Source organism: Engystomops pustulosus, chromosome 8 (assembly GCF_040894005.1).
Source record: "Engystomops pustulosus chromosome 8, aEngPut4.maternal, whole genome shotgun sequence".
In the NCBI taxonomy this organism is placed as follows: domain Eukaryota; kingdom Metazoa; phylum Chordata; class Amphibia; order Anura; family Leptodactylidae; genus Engystomops; species Engystomops pustulosus.
The window spans coordinates 100,182,977-100,204,169 of NC_092418.1; the positions used below are offsets into that span (position 1 = coordinate 100,182,977).

The following is a 21,193-nucleotide window of genomic DNA, read 5'->3' on the forward strand; positions in this document are numbered from 1 at the left end:
TGCAGCTCTGGGGTATAATACAGGATGTAACTCAGGATCAGTACAGGATAAGTAATGTCATGTATGTACACAGTGACTGCACCAGTAGCAGAATAGTGAGTGCAGCTCTGGGGTATAATACAGGATGTAACTCAGGATCAGTACAGGATAAGTAATGTCATGTAGGTACACAGTGACTGCACCAGCAGCAGAATAGTGAGTGCATCTCTGGTGTATAATACAGGATGTAACTCAGGATCAGTACAGGATAAGTAATGTCATGTATGTACACAGTGACTGCACCAGCAGCAGAATAGTGAGTGCAGCTCTGGGGTATAATACAGGATGTAACTCAGGATCAGTACAGGATAAGTAATGTCATGTATGTACACAGTGACTGCACCAGCAGCAGAATAGTGAGTGCAGCTCTGGAGCATAATACAGGATGTAACTCAGGATCAGTACAGGATAAGTAATGTCATGTATGTACGCAGTGACTGCACCAGCAGCAGAATAGTGAGTGCAGCTCTGGGGTATAATACAGGATGTAACTCAGGATCAGTACAGGATAAGTAATGTCATAAATGTACACAGTGACTGCACCAGCAGCAGAATAGTGAGTGCAGCTCTGGGGTATAATACAGGATGTAACTCAGGATCAGTACAGGATAAGTAATGTTATGTATGTACACAGTGACTGCACCAGCAGCAGAATAGTGAGTGCAGCTCTGGGATATAATACAGGATGTAACTCAGGATCAGTACAGGATAAGTAATGTCATGTATGTACGCAGTGACTGCACCAGCAGCAGAATAGTGAGTGCAGCTCTGGGGTATAATACAGGATGTAACTCAGGATCAGTACAGGATAAGTAATGTCATAAATGTACACAGTGACTGCACCAGCAGCAGAATAGTGAGTGCAGCTCTGGGGTATAATACAGGATGTAACTCAGGATCAGTACAGGATAAGTAATGTTATGTATGTACACAGTGACTGCACCAGCAGCAGAATAGTGAGTGCAGCTCTGGGATATAATACAGGATGTAACTCAGGATCAGTACAGGATAAGTAATGTCATGTATGTACACAGTGACTGCACCAGTAGCAGAATAGTGAGTGCAGCTCTGGGGTATAATACAGGATGTAACTCAGGATCAGTACAGGATAAGTAATGTCATGTATGTACACAGTGACTGCACCAGCAGCAGAATAGTGAGTGCAGCTCTGGTGTACAATACAGGGTGTAACTCAGGATCAGTACAGGATAAGTAATGGCATGTATGTACACAGTGACTGCACCAGCAGCAGAATAGTGAGTGCAGCTCTGGGGTATAATACAGGATGTAACTCAGGATCAGTACAGGATAAGTAATGTGTGGTATGTACACAGTGACTGCACCAGCAGCAGAATAGTGAGTGCAGCTCTGGAGCATAATACAGGGTGTAACTTGGTTATTTATAGAAGATGAACTGGATGCGGTTGTATTTAATTTTTTTAATAATGAAATATTAACAACAAACTATAGAAATAAAATGACACTTACAGCTATACATTAAGGCACTTGCACACATTGCATTATAAATACAGAATTTCTACACAGATGATTGAGGAGAACTGGTAAAGGAAATCAGATGGTGAGAGACCTCGTCTTCACTCTGTATAAATGTGGATTTTACTCCTTTCTCTGTCACTATTTCCACGGACTCCACATTCTACTTTCCAGGTTCAGAAATAATCATCAATTTTCCTTTTCTTGCAAACATTTCCATCTGGGATTTCTTGGTCAAACTCTTCACAGGCCTCCAACAGGAGAACTTCATCCGCATCATCTGCAGCACTTTCCTGGGAGAACGACCTCTGGAAAAGGTCATAAATGGTCTTCTGTTTTGGGTCCTGTGGTAAATATAAAGGAGGCAGTATTATAGTAGTTACATCTCTGTACATAGGGGGCAGTATTATAGTAGTTATATTCCTGTACATAGGGGGCAGCATTATAGTAGTTATATTCTTGTACATAGGGGGCAGTATTATAGTAGTTATATTCCTGTACATAGAGGACAGTATTATAGTAGTTATATTCTTGTACATAGGGGGCAGTATTATAGTAGTTATATTCCTGTACATAGGCGGCAGTATTATAGTAGTTATATTCTTGTACATAGAGGGCAGTATTATAGTAGTTATATTCTTGTACATAGTGGGCAGTATTATAGTAGTTATAGTCTTGTACATAGGAGGCAGTATTATAGTAGTTATATTCTTGTACATAGGGGGCAGTATTATAGTAGTTATATTCTTGTACATAGGGGGCAGTATTATAGTAGTTATATTCTTGTACATAGGAGGCAGTATTATAGTAGTTATATTCTTGTACATAGTGGGCAGTATTATAGTAGTTATATTCTTGTACATAGGGAGCAGTATCATAGTAGTTATATTCTTGTACATAGGGGGCAGTATTATAGTAGTTATATTCTTGTACATAGAGGGCAGTATTATAGTAGTTATATTCTTGTACATAGGGGCAGTATTATAGTAGTTATATTCTTGTACATAGGGAGCAGTTTAATAGTAGTTATATTCTTGTACATAGAGGGCAGTATTATAGTAGTTATATTCTTGTACATAGGGAGCAGTATTATAGTAGTTATATTCTTGTACATAGGGGGCAGTATTATAGTAGTTATATTCTTGTACATAGGGGCAGTATTATAGTAGTTATATTCTTGTACATAGGGAGCAGTTTAATAGTAGTTATATTCTTGTACATAGGGGGCAGTATTATAGTAGTTATATTATTGTACATAGGGGGCAGTATTATAGTAGTTATATTCTTGTACATAGGGGACAGTATTATAGTAGTTATATTCCTGTAAATAGGGGGCAGTATTATAGTAGTTATATTCTTGTACATAGGGGACAGTATTATAGTAGTTATATTCTTGTACATAGGGGCAGTAATATAGTAGTTATATTCTTGTACATAGGGGCAGTAATATAGTAGTTATATTCTTGTACATAGGGGACAGTATTATAGTAGTTATATTCTTGTACATAGGGGCAGTAATATAGTAGTTATATTCTTGTACATAGGGGCAGTAATATAGTAGTTATATTCTTGTACATAGGGGGCAGTATTATAGTAGTTATATTCCTGTACATAGGGGGCAGTATTATAGTAGTTACATTCCTGTACATAGGGGGCAGTATTATAGTAGTTATATTCTTGTACATAAGTGCAGTATTATAGTAGTTATATTCTTGTACATAGGGGCAGTATTATAGTAGTTATATTCTTGTACATAGGGGCAGTAATATAGTAGTTATATTCTTGTACATAGGAGGCAGTATTATAGTAGTTATATTCTTGTACATAGGGGGCAGTATTATAGTAGTTATATTCTTGTACATAGGGGGCAGTATTATAGTAGTTATATTCTTGTACATAGGGGGCAGTATTATAGTAGTTATATTCTTGTACACAGGGGGCAGTATTATAGTAGTTATATTCTTGTACATAGGGGGCAGTATTATGGTAGTTATATTCTTGTACATAGGGGGCAGTATTATAGTAGTTATATTCTTGTACATAGGGGGCAGTATTATAGTAGTTATATTCTTGTACATAGGGGGCAGTATTATAGTAGTTATATTCTTGTACATAGGGGGCAGTATTATAGTAGTTATATTCTTGTACACAGGGGGCAGTATTATAGTAGTTATATTCTTGTACATAGGGAGCAGTATTATGGTAGTTATATTCTTGTACATAGGGGGCAGTAATATAGTAGTTATATTCTTGTACATAGGAGGCAGTATTATAGTAGTTATATTCTTGTACATAGGGGGCAGTATTATAGTAGTTATATTCTTGTACATAGGGGGCAGTATTATAGTAGTTATATTCTTGTACATAGGGGGCAGTAATATAGTAGTTATATTCTTGTACATAGGGGGCAGTATTATAGTAGTTATATTCTTGTACATAGGGGGCAGTAATATAGTAGTTATATTCTTGTACATAGGAGGCAGTATTATAGTAGTTATATTCTTGTACATAGGGGGCAGTATTATAGTAGTTATATTCTTGTACATAGGGGGCAGTATTATAGTAGTTATATTCTTGTACTTAAGGGTAGTATGGGGATATAATATCATATAGGACATAATATTACACAGTGTAGATGTGTGCAGATCCCTCCTCTCACCTTATAGAAAAAGTCGGTAGATTCAGTTGTCTCAGAAAAATTTGTCTCTGATAAACCTGCTTGTCCCAAGACCTTGATCTTTTCCTGAATCATTGGCCTATAGGAGAGCAGTAACATAGAGAACATCAGTCTTCGGATACTATTATTTGTATAAGCAATAATAGAGATAAGACATTTTTATTGGTTTCCAAAAATATGTTTTTTTATATTTATTTCATTTGTATTTAAAGTAGAGTTACACCTATACCAGAATTGTGAGTGCGATACTGATACCCGGAGAAGAGTCACAATATTGTATACTGATACGATACTTTTATGTAAAGAAAATAAGTATTATCTGGATTTAACCGGTTCACGGCGGCGGTCGCATTCTGATGCATGGAGAGGGCTCGCGGGCCGAGTCCTCTCCATAGCCGGTAAGTCTCTGCTGCATATTGCAGCAAAGGCTTACCGGTAACACCCGCGATCGATGCCGGCTACTTCGGCTTAACTCATTCATTACAATGTGCTATCAGCACATTGTAATGTATGAGGAGTAAAATCCCCATATACTGCCATACTGTAGTATGGCAGTATATGGTAGGATCGATCAGACAACCTAGGGTTAAAGTACCCTAGGGAGTCTCAAAAATAGTAAAAATAAAAATAAAAAAAAAGTTAAAAAAAAATTATAATAAAATAACCTAAAAATTCAAATCACCCCCCTTTCCCTAGAACTGATATAAATATAAATAAACAGCAAAAATCATAAACACATTAGGTATCGACGCGTCCGAAAATGCCTGATCTATCATAATATAATAACGGTTTTTCACTGCGTTTAACCCCGTAACGGAAAATCGCGTCCAAAGTCAAAATTGGCACTTTTTTGCCATTTAAAAAAAAATGTAAAATTCTATAAAAAGTGATCAAAAGGTCGTACAGTCCTAAAAATAATATAATTGAAAACATCATCAAAAGTCGCAAAAAGATGACACCACCCTCAACTCCATACAACGAAGTATGGAAAAGTTATAAGCACAAGAAGACGGCAAAATAAAAAAAAAATTTGTTCATGAGGTTTTAATTTTTGTAAATGTACGAAAACATTATAAAACCTATACAAATTTGGTATCCCTGTAATCGTACTGACCCAAAGAATAAATTAGATGCGTTATTTGTGGCGCTCAGGGAAAGCCGTAATATCCAAGCCCACAAGAATACGACACAAATACGTTTTTCACCATTTTCACTGCATTTGGAATTTTTTTCCCGCTTCCCAGTACATGGCATGGAATATTCAATGCGATCACTATTAAGTGCAATTTGTTAAGCAGAAAACGAGCCGTCACATAGCTTTTTACATGTAAAAATAAAAAAGTTATAGATTTTTGAAGGTAGGGAGTGAAAAATGGAAATGAAAAAACGGGAAAGGGCCCGGTCCTTAACCGGTGGAGGTTTAAATCCCTGTCTATGCAGAAAATTATTTAATTGAATGACATGAAAAAAATTTTGAGACCTTGGGCCAAACAGTACATTGTGTACCACGTGCAGTCACCTGTGTAGTGTGCAGGGGGCACCATATTCAGGATTTCTTCATGTTCTTCATGAATCTGCCGCCCCCTGCAACACTTTTGTATTCAATGCGACCATTAACCCCTTAACGCCAAAGCCCTTTTTCGTTTTTATGTTTCCATATGTTACTCCCTACCTTCAAAAACCCCAAACTGTTTTTTTATTTTTCTGTGTAAAGAGCGGTGTGAGGGCTTGGTTTCTGTGTAACAGATTGCACTTCATAGTGATGGTATTTAATATTCCATGCCGTGTACTGGGAAGCAGGAAAAAAAAAATCCAGATGCAGTGAAGTGGTGAAAAAACAAATTCGCACCATTTTCTTATGGGCTTGGATTCTACGTCTTTCACTGTGCGCCCCAAATGACAGGTCTGGAGAAGCCCTGGGAGATGTACAAACATCATATATGGGCAGATGATGATAGTTCCTGGATAACGTGGTCCTTGCTCTGCCGCTGCCTGACACATCTATACACAGCATTCCCTGCCAAATGTCTCCTCCCAGGATTCCCCTGCAGTCAGCTACTAGGAACAACCGCAGAAGTCATTCAGTACCGAAAATTACAGAATCCCTGTATTCAACCGCTCTGAATAACTAAGTATTGCACAAGTTCCGAGGTTTTGATACATAGTGCAAACCCTAATTTGAAGTTTTTACCACAAATAATCGTCCGCTGTGCCTTTGGCCACCAGGTAGTGGATATTCACAGAACTCGTTTGTCCTATCCTGTGGACCCGATCTTCTGCCTGGATCAAAACCTGCAAAGAAAATGCATAAAAGGAAGAATCAAACGTTTTAGGTGGTAATAAAAGTGGAGAAACCCAAATCCAGCGACTTCACGTTCTTAATCTGGCATCTGATCATCTAGAAGTTATGACTGATGTAGATTTACCTAATAAGCTACAATGACATTTAACCCCTCAAATGCTGGTGATTTCTCTGACCACTTATTGCCATATGGGACCAGATTAAGGCCTCATTTCATGTAAAATGTAGCTACTGCTGTGGCTCCGCCATGTCGCCCACACACTTGAACGAGGAGGATAATGGGGAATATGAGGAGGATCAGTGGTTTCAGGAGGGGAGATTTTAGGCACGGAGATGATGGAAACCTCCACTGTGTATGATAAAAGCCATCTTTTGGATTTGGGGGAAGACATTCCTAAGACAGTGCCCGTCTCTCTTCCAAGAACCATATGTGCAGGGTCAGCTCCAATCTGCTAAAGTTTGCTATATATTGTAGACTGTAAGGGTTAATTATCAGGACCAGTGGTGGTCCTATGAAAAGCCCGGGCCGGGACCTGGGGGTAGCATAAATTCGGCTGGCAAGGCAGAGGGGTGAGGATGGTATGGTACAGTGACACAGGCGTGGCCACATTTCAGTCCCCCAAACGTCCATAGGAAAGGGGCCTAAGTGGTAGTGAGACTTCTACTACTTGTTCTCCGGACACTTTGTACACAGACCCTGAGGAATGAAGGGCGGTAACACTCACCCCGGGGTTCCAGAATAACTCTGCAAACACCACCAAATCTGCGGAGGACAGGGTGAGCCCCATGTTGGCTGCCGTGATGGACAATACTGCGACAGAGGACTTCTCCGAAAACTGGAATTTCTGGCAGAGTAACTGGCGGTCGGCGGATGAGGTGGAGCCGTCGATACGGATGAATCCAACGTTCTGCATGAAAAGATTGGGATGAATATATACAGAGGTCAGCTCCTGGTAAAGAGAACCTGTCACCAGGTCTTACCCCACTATACTACTAGTCCCCTCTAGTAGTAAGGGCTGAAATGTCCTTTCTAATTTCCCTCCTTTATGTGAAATCTCATCTCAGACAAATTCGACTCTTCTCACATGGGTTGCAGGGTTAGTGTCAGTTCAGAAGCGCATATCCATGGTTCTATAGCACCTAGGAACATGCTGCTGGTGTCATTTCAAATCACATCAGGCTTGTGGTTCTGTGAGTTACAGAACCAAAGATACTGGTGGCTAAAGAGAGGAGAGCTGGAAATAAAGATCCAGTTCCTGCATTGTCTCTTTTTGTACCGTCTGTATCTCCAGCTCACAGAACCATAAGCCTGATGGGATCTGAAAGATGAGCATGTTTCTAGGTACTATAGAACACAAGCACCCTCCCTCGGCTCTGTTCATGCCCTCCTAACCCCCAGGCTCATTAGCATAATTGTAAAAGTTGATTTTAGAAGGAGTAGAAGAGGGGCCACAATGTGAGAATAATAGGGGCCAACAATGTGAGGAGGAGATGGAGCACAATGTGAGGAGGAGTAGGAGAGGGGCCACAACGTGCAATTATGTAATTATTACAATTTTTGCTATTAGGGGATATTCACTTAATTTGGTGTTGTAGTATTTTCCTGATCAATATACAGCGGTTGGTGGTTGTGCTTGGTATTGCAGTGCAGCCCCGTTCACTTGAATAAGACTGTGCTTGAATAAGACCAATCAAATTACTATGGAAATCCTAGGAACATTATGTAATACTAACAAAAATTAAAAGGGGTATTCCAGTTATATCAGTAATCCTGCAATTACTGACCCCATTCACCAAACCGAATGTACACAGATTACCCGTGTAAGTCACCTTTTTCCCAAGCTCATCACAGACACTGTCCAGAACCAGCTTGTGATGAGCGAACACCAGGAACTTCTCCCGTCCACTCTCCAGCAGGTCCAGGATGTATTCTCTGCAAATACCCAACGTAAAGAAAAAGAAAAATCATCATATACTGACATACATATAGAATTCACTGACACCATAAACTGCAGATACTTCATCAACAGTTCAATCACTGTGTACATACATGACATTACTTATCCTGTACTGATCCTGAGTTACATCCTGTATTATACTCCAGAGCTGCACTCACTATTCTGCTGCTGGTGCAGTCACTGTGTACATACATGACATTACTTATCCTGTACTGATCCCAAGTTACATCCTATATTATACCCCAGAGCTGCTCTCACTATTCTGCTGCTGGTGCAGTCACTGTGTACATACATGACATTACTAATCCTGTACTGATCATGAGTTACATCCTGTATTATACTCCAGAGCTGCACTCACTATTCTGCTGCTGGTGCAGTCACTGTGTACATACATGACATTACTTATCCTGTACTGATCCTGAGTTACATCCTGTATTATACTCCAGAGCAGCACTCACTATTCTGCTGCTGGTGCAGTCACTGTGTACATACATGACATTACTTATCCTGTACTGATTCTGAGTTACATCCTGTGTTATACCCCAGAGCTGCACTCACTATTCTGCTGCTGGTGCAGTCACTGTGTACATACATGACATTACTTATCCTGTACTGATCCTGAGTTACATCCTGTATTATACTCCAGAGCTGCACTCACTATTCTGCTGCTGGTGCAGTCACTGTGTACATACATGACATTACTTATCCTGTACTGATTCTGAGTTACATCCTGTGTTATACCCCAGAGCTGCACTCACTATTCTGCTGCTGGTGCAGTCACTGTGTACATACATGACATTACTTATCCTGTACTGATCCTGAGTTACATCCTGTATTATACTCCAGAGCTGCACTCACTATTCTGCTGCTGGTGCAGTCACTGTGTACATACATGACAATACTTATCCTGTACTGATCCTGAGTTACATCCTGTATTATACTCCAGAGCTGCACTCACTATTCTGCTGCTGGTGCAGTCACTGTGTACATACATGACATTACTTATCCTGTACTGATCCCAAGTTACATCCTATATTATACCCCAGAGCTGCACTCACTATTCTGCTGCTGGTGCAGTCACTGTGTACATACATGACATTACTTATCCTGTACTGATCATGAGTTACATCCTGTATTATACTCCAGAGCTGCACTCACTATTCTGCTGCTGGTGCAGTCACTGTGTACATACATGACAATACTTATCCTGTACTGATTCTGAGTTACATCCTGTGTTATACCCCAGAGCTGCACTCACTATTCTGCTGCTGGTGCAGTCACTGTGTACATACATGACATTACTTATCCTGTACTGATCCCAAGTTACATCCTATATTATACCCCAGAGCTGCACTCACTATTCTGCTGCTGGTGCAGTCACTGTGTACATACATGACATTACTTATCCTGTACTGATCCTGAGTTACATCCTGTATTATACTCCAGAGCTGTAGTCACTATTCTGCTGCTGGTGCAGTCACTGTGTACATACATGACATTACTTATCCTGTACTGATCCTGAGTTACATCCTGTATTATACTCCAGAGCTGCACTCACTATTCTGCTGCTGGCGCAGTCACTGTGTACATACATGACATTACTTATCCTGTACTGATTCTGAGTTACATCCTGTGTTATACCCCAGAGCTGCACTCACTATTCTGCTGCTGGTGCAGTCACTGTGTACATACATGACATTACTTATCCTGTACTGATCCCAAGTTACATCCTATATTATACCCCAGAGCTGCACTCACTATTCTGCTGCTGGTGCAGTCACTGTGTACATACATGACATTACTTATCCTGTACTGATCCTGAGTTACATCCTGTATTATACTCCAGAGCTGCACTCACTATTCTGCTGCTGGCGCAGTCACTGTGTACATACATGACATTACTTATCCTGTACTGATTCTGAGTTACATCCTATATTATACCCCAGAGCTGCACTCACTATTCTGCTGCTGGTGCAGTCACTGTGTACATACATGACATTACTTATCCTGTACTGATCCTGAGTTACATCCTGTATTATACTCCAGAGCTGCACTCACTATTCTGCTGCTGGTGCAGTCACTGTGTACATACATGACAATACTTATCCTGTACTGATCCTGAGTTACATCCCGTATTATACTCCAGAGCTGCACTCACTATTCTGCTGCTGGTGCAGTCACTGTGTACATACATGACAATACTTATCCTGTACTGATCCTGAGTTACATCCCGTATTATACTCCAGAGCTGCACTCACTATTCTGCTGCTGGTGCAGTCACTGTGTACATACATGACATTACTTATCCTGTACTGATCCTGAGTAACATCCTGTAGTATACACCAGAGCTGCACTCACTATTCTGCTGCTGGTGCAGTCACTGTGTACATACATGACATTACTTATCCTGTACTGATCCTGAGTTACATCCTGTAATTATACTACAGATCTGCAATCACTATTCTGCTGGTGCAGTCACTGTGTACATACATGACATTACTTATCCTGTACTGATCCTGAGTTGCATCCCGTATTATACTCCAGAGCTGCACTCACTATTCTGCTGCTGGTGCAGTCACTGTGTACATACATGACATTACTTATCCTGTACTGATCCTGAGTTACATCCTGTAATTATACTACAGATCTGCAATCACTATTCTGCTGGTGCAGTCACTGTGTACATACATGACATTACTTATCCTGTACTGATCCTGAGTTACATCCTGTATTATACCCCAGAGCTGCACTCACTATTCTGCTGCTGGTGCAGTCATTGTGTACATACATGACATTACTTATCCTGTACTGATCCTGAGTTACATCCTGTATTATACCCCAGAGCTGCACTCACTATTCTGCTGCTGGTGCAGTCACTGTGTACATACATGACATTACTTATCCTGTACTGATCCTGAGTAACATCCTGTATTATACACCAGAGCTGCACTCACTATTCTGTTGCTGGTAGTGCAGTCACTGTGTACATACATGACATTACTTATCCTGTACTGATCCTGAGTTACATCCTGTAATTATACTACAGATCTGCAATCACTATTCTGCTGCTGGTGCAGTCACTGTGTACATACATGACATTACTTATCCTGTACTGATCCTGAGTTACATCCTGTATTATATCCCAGAGCTGCACTCACTATTCTGCTGCTGGTGAGTCACTGTGTACATACATGACATTACTTATCCTGTACTGATCCTGAGTTACATCCTGTATTATACTCCAGAGCTGCACTCACTATTCTGCTGATGGTGCAGTCACTGTGTACATACATGACATTACTTATCCTGTACTGATCCTGAGTTACATCCTGTATTATACTCCAGAGCTGCACTCACTATTCTGCTGCTGGTGCAGTCACTGTGTACATACATGACATTACTTATCCTGTACTGATCCTGAGTTACATCCTGTATTATACCCCAGAGCTGCACTCACTATTCTGCTGCTGGTGCAGTCATTGTGTACATACATGACATTACTTATCCTGTACTGATCCTGAGTTACATCCTGTAATTATACTACAGATCTGCAATCACTATTCTGCTGCTGGTGCAGTCACTGTGTACATACATGACATTACTTATCCTGTACTGATCCTGAGTTACATCCTGTATTATACCCCAGAGCTGTACTCACTATTCTGCTGCTGGTGCAGTCACTGTGTACATACATGACATTACTTATCCTGTACTGATCCTGAGTTACATCCTGTATTATATCCCAGAGCTGCACTCACTATTCTGCTGCTGGTGAGTCACTGTGTACATACATGACATTACTTATCCTGTACTGATCCTGAGTTACATCCTGTATTATACTCCAGAGCTGCACTCACTATTCTGCTGATGGTGCAGTCACTGTGTACATACATGACATTACTTATCCTGTACTGATCCTGAGTTACATCCTGTATTATACTCCAGAGCTGCACTCACTATTCTGCTGCTGGTGCAGTCACTGTGTACATACATGACATTACTTATCCTGTACTGATTCTGAGTTACATCCTGTGTTATACCCCAGAGCTGCACTCACTATTCTGCTGCTGGTGCAGTCACTGTGTACATACATGACATTACTTATCCTGTACTGATCCTGAGTTACATCCTGTATTATACTCCAGAGCTGCACTCACTATTCTGCTGCTGGGGCAGTCACTGTGTACATACATGACATTACTTATCCTGTACTGATCCTGAGTTACATCCTATATTATACCCCAGAGCTGCACTCACTATTCTGCTGCTGGTGCAGTCACTGTGTACATACATGACATTACTTATCCTGTACTGATCCTGAGTTACATCCTGTATTATACTCCAGAGCTGTAGTCACTATTCTGCTGCTGGTGCAGTCACTGTGTACATACATGACATTACTTATCCTGTACTGATCCTGAGTTACATCCTGTATTATACTCCAGAGCTGCACTCACTATTCTGCTGCTGGCGCAGTCACTGTGTACATACATGACATTACTTATCCTGTACTGATTCTGAGTTACATCCTGTGTTATACCCCAGAGCTGCACTCACTATTCTGCTGCTGGTGCAGTCACTGTGTACATACATGACATTACTTATCCTGTACTGATCCCAAGTTACATCCTATATTATACCCCAGAGCTGCACTCACTATTCTGCTGCTGGTGCAGTCACTGTGTACATACATGACATTACTTATCCTGTACTGATCCTGAGTTACATCCTGTATTATACTCCAGAGCTGCACTCACTATTCTGCTGCTGGCGCAGTCACTGTGTACATACATGACATTACTTATCCTGTACTGATTCTGAGTTACATCCTATATTATACCCCAGAGCTGCACTCACTATTCTGCTGCTGGTGCAGTCACTGTGTACATACATGACATTACTTATCCTGTACTGATCCTGAGTTACATCCTGTATTATACTCCAGAGCTGCACTCACTATTCTGCTGCTGGTGCAGTCACTGTGTACATACATGACAATACTTATCCTGTACTGATCCTGAGTTACATCCCGTATTATACTCCAGAGCTGCACTCACTATTCTGCTGCTGGTGCAGTCACTGTGTACATACATGACAATACTTATCCTGTACTGATCCTGAGTTACATCCCGTATTATACTCCAGAGCTGCACTCACTATTCTGCTGCTGGTGCAGTCACTGTGTACATACATGACATTACTTATCCTGTACTGATCCTGAGTTACATCCTGTAATTATACTACAGATCTGCAATCACTATTCTGCTGGTGCAGTCACTGTGTACATACATGACATTACTTATCCTGTACTGATCCTGAGTTACATCCTGTATTATACCCCAGAGCTGCACTCACTATTCTGCTGCTGGTGCAGTCATTGTGTACATACATGACATTACTTATCCTGTACTGATCCTGAGTTACATCCTGTATTATACCCCAGAGCTGCACTCACTATTCTGCTGCTGGTGCAGTCACTGTGTACATACATGACATTACTTATCCTGTACTGATCCTGAGTAACATCCTGTATTATACACCAGAGCTGCACTCACTATTCTGTTGCTGGTAGTGCAGTCACTGTGTACATACATGACATTACTTATCCTGTACTGATCCTGAGTTACATCCTGTAATTATACTACAGATCTGCAATCACTATTCTGCTGCTGGTGCAGTCACTGTGTACATACATGACATTACTTATCCTGTACTGATCCTGAGTTACATCCTGTATTATATCCCAGAGCTGCACTCACTATTCTGCTGCTGGTGAGTCACTGTGTACATACATGACATTACTTATCCTGTACTGATCCTGAGTTACATCCTGTATTATACTCCAGAGCTGCACTCACTATTCTGCTGATGGTGCAGTCACTGTGTACATACATGACATTACTTATCCTGTACTGATCCTGAGTTACATCCTGTATTATACTCCAGAGCTGCACTCACTATTCTGCTGCTGGTGCAGTCACTGTGTACATACATGACATTACTTATCCTGTACTGATCCTGAGTTACATCCTGTATTATACCCCAGAGCTGCACTCACTATTCTGCTGCTGGTGCAGTCACTGTGTACATACATGACATTACTTATCCTGTACTGATCCTGAGTTACATCCTGTAATTATACTACAGATCTGCAATCACTATTCTGCTGCTGGTGCAGTCACTGTGTACATACATGACATTACTTATCCTGTACTGATCCTGAGTTACATCCTGTATTATACCCCAGAGCTGTACTCACTATTCTGCTGCTGGTGCAGTCACTGTGTACATACATGACATTACTTATCCTGTACTGATCCTGAGTTACATCCTGTATTATATCCCAGAGCTGCACTCACTATTCTGCTGCTGGTGAGTCACTGTGTACATACATGACATTACTTATCCTGTACTGATCCTGAGTTACATCCTGTATTATACTCCAGAGCTGCACTCACTATTCTGCTGATGGTGCAGTCACTGTGTACATACATGACATTAGTTATCCTGTACTGATCCTGAGTTACATCCTGTATTATACTCCAGAGCTGCACTCACTATTCTGCTGCTGGTGCAGTCACTGTGTACATACATGACATTACTTATCCTGTACTGATCCTGAGTTACATCCTGTATTATATCCCAGAGCTGCACTCACTATTCTGCTGCTGGTGAGTCACTGTGTACATACATGACATTACTTATCCTGTACTGATCCTGAGTTACATCCTGTATTATACCCCAGAGCTGCACTCACTATTCTGCTGCTGGTGCAGTCACTGTGTACATACATGACATTACTTATCCTGTACTGATCCTGAGTTACATCCTGTATTATACTCCAGAGCTGCACTCACTATTCTGCTGCTGGGGCAGTCACTGTGTACATACATGACATTACTTATCCTGTACTGATCCTGAGTTACATCCTGTATTATACTCCAGAGCTGCACTCACTATTCTGCTGATGGTGCAGTCACTGTGTACATACATGACATTACTTATCCTGTACTGATCCTGAGTTACATCCTGTATTATACTCCAGAGCTGCACTCACTATTCTGCTGATGGTGCAGTCACTGTGTACATACATGACATTACTTATCCTGTACTGATCCTGAGTTACATCCTGTATTATACCCCAGAGCTGCACTCACTATTCTGCTGCTGGTGCAGTCACTGTGTACATACATGACATTACTTATCCTGTACTGATCCTGAGTTACATCCTGTATTATATCCCAGAGCTGCACTCACTATTCTGCTGCTGGTGAGTCACTGTGTACATACATGACATTACTTATCCTGTACTGATCCTGAGTTACATCCTGTATTATACCCCAGAGCTGCACTCACTATTCTGCTGCTGGTGCAGTCACTGTGTACATACATGACGTTACTTATCCTGTACTGATCCTGAGTTACATCCTGTATTATACTCCAGAGCTGCACTCACTATTCTGCTGATGGTGCAGTCACTGTGTACATACATGACATTACTTATCCTGTACTGATCCTGAGTTACATCATGTATTATAATACAGAGCTGCACTCACTATTCTGCTGCTGGGGCAGTCACTGTGTACATATATGACATTACTTATCCTGTACTGATCCTGAGTTACATCCTGTATTATACCCCAGAGCTGCACTCACTATTCTGCTGCTGGTGCAGTCACTGTGTACATACATGACATTACTTATCCTGTACTGATCCTGAGTTACATCCTGTATTATACTCCAGAGCTGCACTCACTATTCTGCTGATGGTGCAGTCACTGTGTACATACATGACATTACTTATCCTGTACTGATCCTGAGTTACATCATGTATTATAATACAGAGCTGTACTCACTATTCTGCTGCTGGGGCAGTCACTGTGTACATACATGACATTACTTATCCTGTACTGATCCTGAGTTACATCCTGTATTATACTCCAGAGCTGCACTCACTATTCTGCTGCTGGTGCAGTCACTGTGTACATACATGACATTACTTATCCTGTACTGATCCTGAGTTACATCCTGTATTATATCCCAGAGCTGCACTCACTATTCTGCTGCTGGTGAGTCACTGTGTACATACATGACATTACTTATCCTGTACTGATCCTGAGTTACATCCTGTATTATACCCCAGAGCTGCACTCACTATTCTGCTGCTGGTGCAGTCACTGTGTACATACATGACATTACTTATCCTGTACTGATCCTGAGTTACATCCTGTATTATACTCCAGAGCTGCACTCACTATTCTGCTGATGGTGCAGTCACTGTGTACATACATGACATTACTTATCCTGTACTGATCCTGAGTTACATCATGTATTATAATACAGAGCTGTACTCACTATTCTGCTGCTGGGGCAGTCACTGTGTACATACATGACATTACTTATCCTGTACTGATCCTGAGTTACATCCTGTATTATACTCCAGAGCTGCACTCACTATTCTGCTGATGGTGCAGTCACTGTGTACATACATGACATTACTTATCCTGTACTGATCCTGAGTTACATCCTGTATTATACTCCAGAGCTGCACTCACTATTCTGCTGATGGTGCAGTCACTGTGTACATACATGACATTACTTATCCTGTACTGATCCTGAGTTACATCCTGTATTATACCCCAGAGCTGCACTCACTATTCTGCTGCTGGTGCAGTCACTGTGTACATACATGACATTACTTATCCTGTACTGATCCTGAGTTACATCCTGTATTATATCCCAGAGCTGCACTCACTATTCTGCTGCTGGTGAGTCACTGTGTACATACATGACATTACTTATCCTGTACTGATCCTGAGTTACATCCTGTATTATACCCCAGAGCTGCACTCACTATTCTGCTGCTGGTGCAGTCACTGTGTACATACATGACATTACTTATCCTGTACTGATCCTGAGTTACATCCTGTATTATACTCCAGAGCTGCACTCACTATTCTGCTGATGGTGCAGTCACTGTGTACATACATGACATTACTTATCCTGTACTGATCCTGAGTTACATCATGTATTATAATACAGAGCTGTACTCACTATTCTGCTGCTGGGGCAGTCACTGTGTACATACATGACATTACTTATCCTGTACTGATCCTGAGTTACATCCTGTATTATACTCCAGAGCTGCACTCACTATTCTGCTGCTGGTGCAGTCACTGTGTACATACATGACATTACTTATCCTGTACTGATCCTGAGTTACATCCTGTATTATACTCCAGAGCTGCACTCACTATTCTGCTGATGGTGCAGTCACTGTGTACATACATGACATTACTTATCCTGTACTGATCCTGAGTTACATCATGTATTATAATACAGAGCTGTACTCACTATTCTGCTGCTGGGGCAGTCACTGTGTACATACATGACATTACTTATCCTGTACTGATCCTGAGTTACATCCTGTATTATACTCCAGAGCTGCACTCACTATTCTGCTGCTGGTGCAGTCACTGTGTACATACATGACATTACTTATCCTGTACTGATCCTGAGTTACATCCTGTATTATACTCCAGAGCTGCACTCACTATTCTGCTGATGGTGCAGTCACTGTGTACATACATGACATTACTTATCCTGTACTGATCCTGAGTTACATCATGTATTATAATACAGAGCTGTACTCACTATTCTGCTGCTGGGGCAGTCACTGTGTACATACATGACATTACTTATCCTGTACTGATCCTGAGTTACATCCTGTATTATACTCCAGAGCTGCACTCACTATTCTGCTGCTGGTGCAGTCACTGTGTACATACATGACATTACTTATCCTGTACTGATCCTGAGTTACATCCTGTATTATACTCCAGAGCTGCACTCACTATTCTGCTGATGGTGCAGTCACTGTGTACATACATGACATTACTTGTCCTGTACTGATCCTGAGTTACATCCTGTATTATACATTCCATACCCTTAATAAATTATTACTCACATAACACATCGGATTTTGGCTTCTGCCGTCCTGTTGTAAAAAAGGAGAAGAGCTTCTTTCTCTTGAACTTTCTATAACAAGGAAAACATACCTGTTATTCCTGTGCTCTTATGTAATCTGGAGTATTAATATTACATGTGAAATAGAAACGTCCATAATCATTAGCTGGTTATTCAGTAAATAACTACGGTATTTATCGGTTTTTAAAATAACAATATACCTGCGCTGACTGTGACTACTGATGCAAACAATGATATATGAAGTGAAGAGATGTATTGGTTGGATGGGTAACTGACCTCATTAAAAACAGTCTTCAATTGAGGAGGTGGTGATGATCAGGAAGTTTCTCCGCAGTGTGAATAGTCCCACAAGGATAGTAGCTATCCAATGTAGTAGATGGCTTTTTCTGTGAGCCAAATTTGAAGTTAGTCCAAGAGCAGAGCGATTTCAGTGTGGGAGCCCCGGCCGGTGGCTCGACCACACGATGAGTCGGAGGTGAATAGTGACGTCACTCTAAGTTACGGATGGAGCGGTGGGACATAGGTGAACACGCACCAAACGCGTTTTCAAGAGCTACGGCTCTCTTCCTCAGGGAACTCTACCCTGAGGAAGAGAGCCGTAGCTCTTGAAAACGCGTTTGGTGCGTGTTCACCTATGTCCGTAACTTAGAGTGACGTCACTATTCACCTCCGACTCATCGTGTGGTCGATGCCTAACTTCAAATTTGGCTCACAGAAAAAGCCATCTACTACATTGGATAGCTACTATCCTTGTGGGACTATTCACACTGCGGAGAAACTTCCTGATCATCACCACCTCCTCAATTGAAGACTGTTTTTAATCAGGTCAGTTACCCACTCAGCCAATACATCTCTTCACTTCATATATCATTGTTTGCATCAGTAGTCACAGTCAGCGCAGGTATATTGTTATTTTGTCTTCTATTGTGTTGTACACTTGTATGAGCTCGGGCGGCTCATATTATACCAGCAGCGACACCTATGCCATACCATTTATTCATATAGACCCCCAACTTTTGCGCCAACGTCTCCCCTCTGTTCATTTATCAGTTTTTGCTTATGTAGGAGTCGGCTTCTGACTACACGGACTGATTGTAGTCTGTTACCATGAAGACACACATCGGTTACAAAGTACGTGTCATAAGTACATGTGATATCTAATGTATGAGTTGTAACTTACACTTTTGAAACCCTGCGCCATCTCTGTAGCTGCTGCGGCCAGCGCTGCTTTGGTCTTGGCATTGATGCCATCGGGGGCAACCACCACCATCTTGCGCTGTTTGGCGGGCAGCTGGGAGAGGACGTCTGACTTGAGGCGTCTGATCATTATGGACTCTTCCAGCAGGAGTTTCAGCTCGTTCATATTAGAGGATCCGGAGTAATCCCATCCCCACGGCATCTGGACAGGAGAGGGAACTTAGACCTTCCGATCACTAATATCATCGCTTCCATAGGGTCACATGTCGCTCACCTGTTTAGCGTCACAATAACGGAGCCCAAAGTCATGGAAACGCGGGAAGAAGCTGGGTCTGACGGCGGCGATCTGTGTGTACAGCTCCGCGGGTCTGGACATGGCTGGGGTGCCGGAGAGCAGGATGACCCTCCTTGCACTCTGCGACATATAAGAAGGTCATTAGAACAGGATCAATGGTATTGAAGGCCCTGGAGAAGTCTAAGTGATCCTTACAATAGTGACACAGTCTGTTCCTGGTCAGAATAGGCCACACCCATTTTATTACTAATTGTACTGGGTCACATCTACCTTTCACACCCTCCTCCATATAAGACATTAATATTTTTTTGAAGCTTTTCATTACGTGGGAGGTGGAAGCGATTGGTCTGAAGTCATCATATAAATGTATGTAACGTGGGGTTTACCTTTAACAAGGGCATGGCGGACTTACATCGGGCCGTCTTCACGTTCTTCAGGAAATGGGATTCATCCTTGAAATGAAAAAAAAAAAACAGGAACCAGTGATCCACAGATCCAACTATTCTATAGGAAGGGTCCGATGTGACTAGAACCTACGATAACGATGACTCTGAAGTTGGAGGTGATGGTCTTATCCATCTTCCCCAGGAGGTCGAAGCTGACGATGTTGATGAGGCTGGCGGACTGGCTGTCGCGGCCGGTTACAATCACATTGATGTTGTCGGATTTGATGGACGGCAGCCATCGATGGAAAGCCTAAATATGGAAGAGGTGAAAGGTCAGCATCGGGACAAGACATCACAAGCAGATATGTTTACTTGCAGGGATACAGTATAAAAGTGAACAACATCTGCCCACTATATTGTATCTTCCTGTACGCTTGCTCTCAAACACCGGCTATGCTAGTCTGCCATTAACCCCTTACCGATTCGCGTCGTAGTAGTACGCCGCACTTTGGGTCCCGGTACATGGAGAGGACTCCCAGGCAGAACCCTCTCCATAGCAGGTGAGTCTTTGCTGCATATTGCAGTCGGCGGTTTCAAAAAGATGCCAAGTTTCGTCGCTACCCGTGACCTCGTCGCCATGACAGCTTCAGGTCTTCCGAAGACCCAAGGCTGTCTCGTTTTAACCTTTTGATTACAATGTGCTAGGAGCAGATTGTAATGAATGAGGAGGGAAATTCCCATAATATAAAAAGTGATCGAAAGGTCGTACAGTCCTAAAAATGATAACATTAAAAACCTCATAAAAAGTCACAGCTCACAGCTCCGCACACCGAAGTATGAAAAAGTTGTTAGTGAAAT

The 21,193-nt window shown here is 41.6% G+C and overlaps 1 protein-coding gene across 1 annotated transcript; it reads right to left on the reverse strand.

Annotated features, from left to right (window-relative positions):
* Positions 1-1,463: 1,463 nt before the first annotated feature.
* SMARCAL1 (SNF2 related chromatin remodeling annealing helicase 1) lies at positions 1,464-20,859 on the reverse strand. The gene is made up of 11 exons (XM_072122673.1): positions 20,815-20,859; positions 20,487-20,645; positions 20,336-20,401; positions 19,929-20,069; positions 19,638-19,856; positions 18,438-18,508; positions 8,343-8,445; positions 7,238-7,420; positions 6,402-6,502; positions 4,193-4,289; positions 1,464-1,877 (listed from the first exon to the last, which is right to left on the reverse strand). The coding sequence occupies exons 1-11, from the start codon at positions 20,857-20,859 to the stop codon at positions 1,710-1,712; spliced, it is 1,353 nt and encodes a 450-aa protein (XP_071978774.1). The 3' UTR covers positions 1,464-1,709.
* Between the last annotated feature and the right edge of the window lie 334 nt (positions 20,860-21,193).

Bases quoted from the DNA above. Each gene is read 5' to 3' on its own strand.
- SMARCAL1 (XM_072122673.1), bottom strand. From the start codon at position 20,859: ATGTACCGGGACCCAAAGTGCGGCGTACTACTACGACGCGAATCG. The intron at 18,509-19,637 runs GTAAGTTACAAC...TCCTTGTTATAG, and splicing joins TGGCGCAGGGTTTCAAAAGT to AAAGTTCAAGAGAAAGAAGC. The intron at 1,878-4,192 runs GTGAGAGGAGGG...TATTTACCACAG, and splicing joins CTACCGACTTTTTCTATAAG to GACCCAAAACAGAAGACCAT.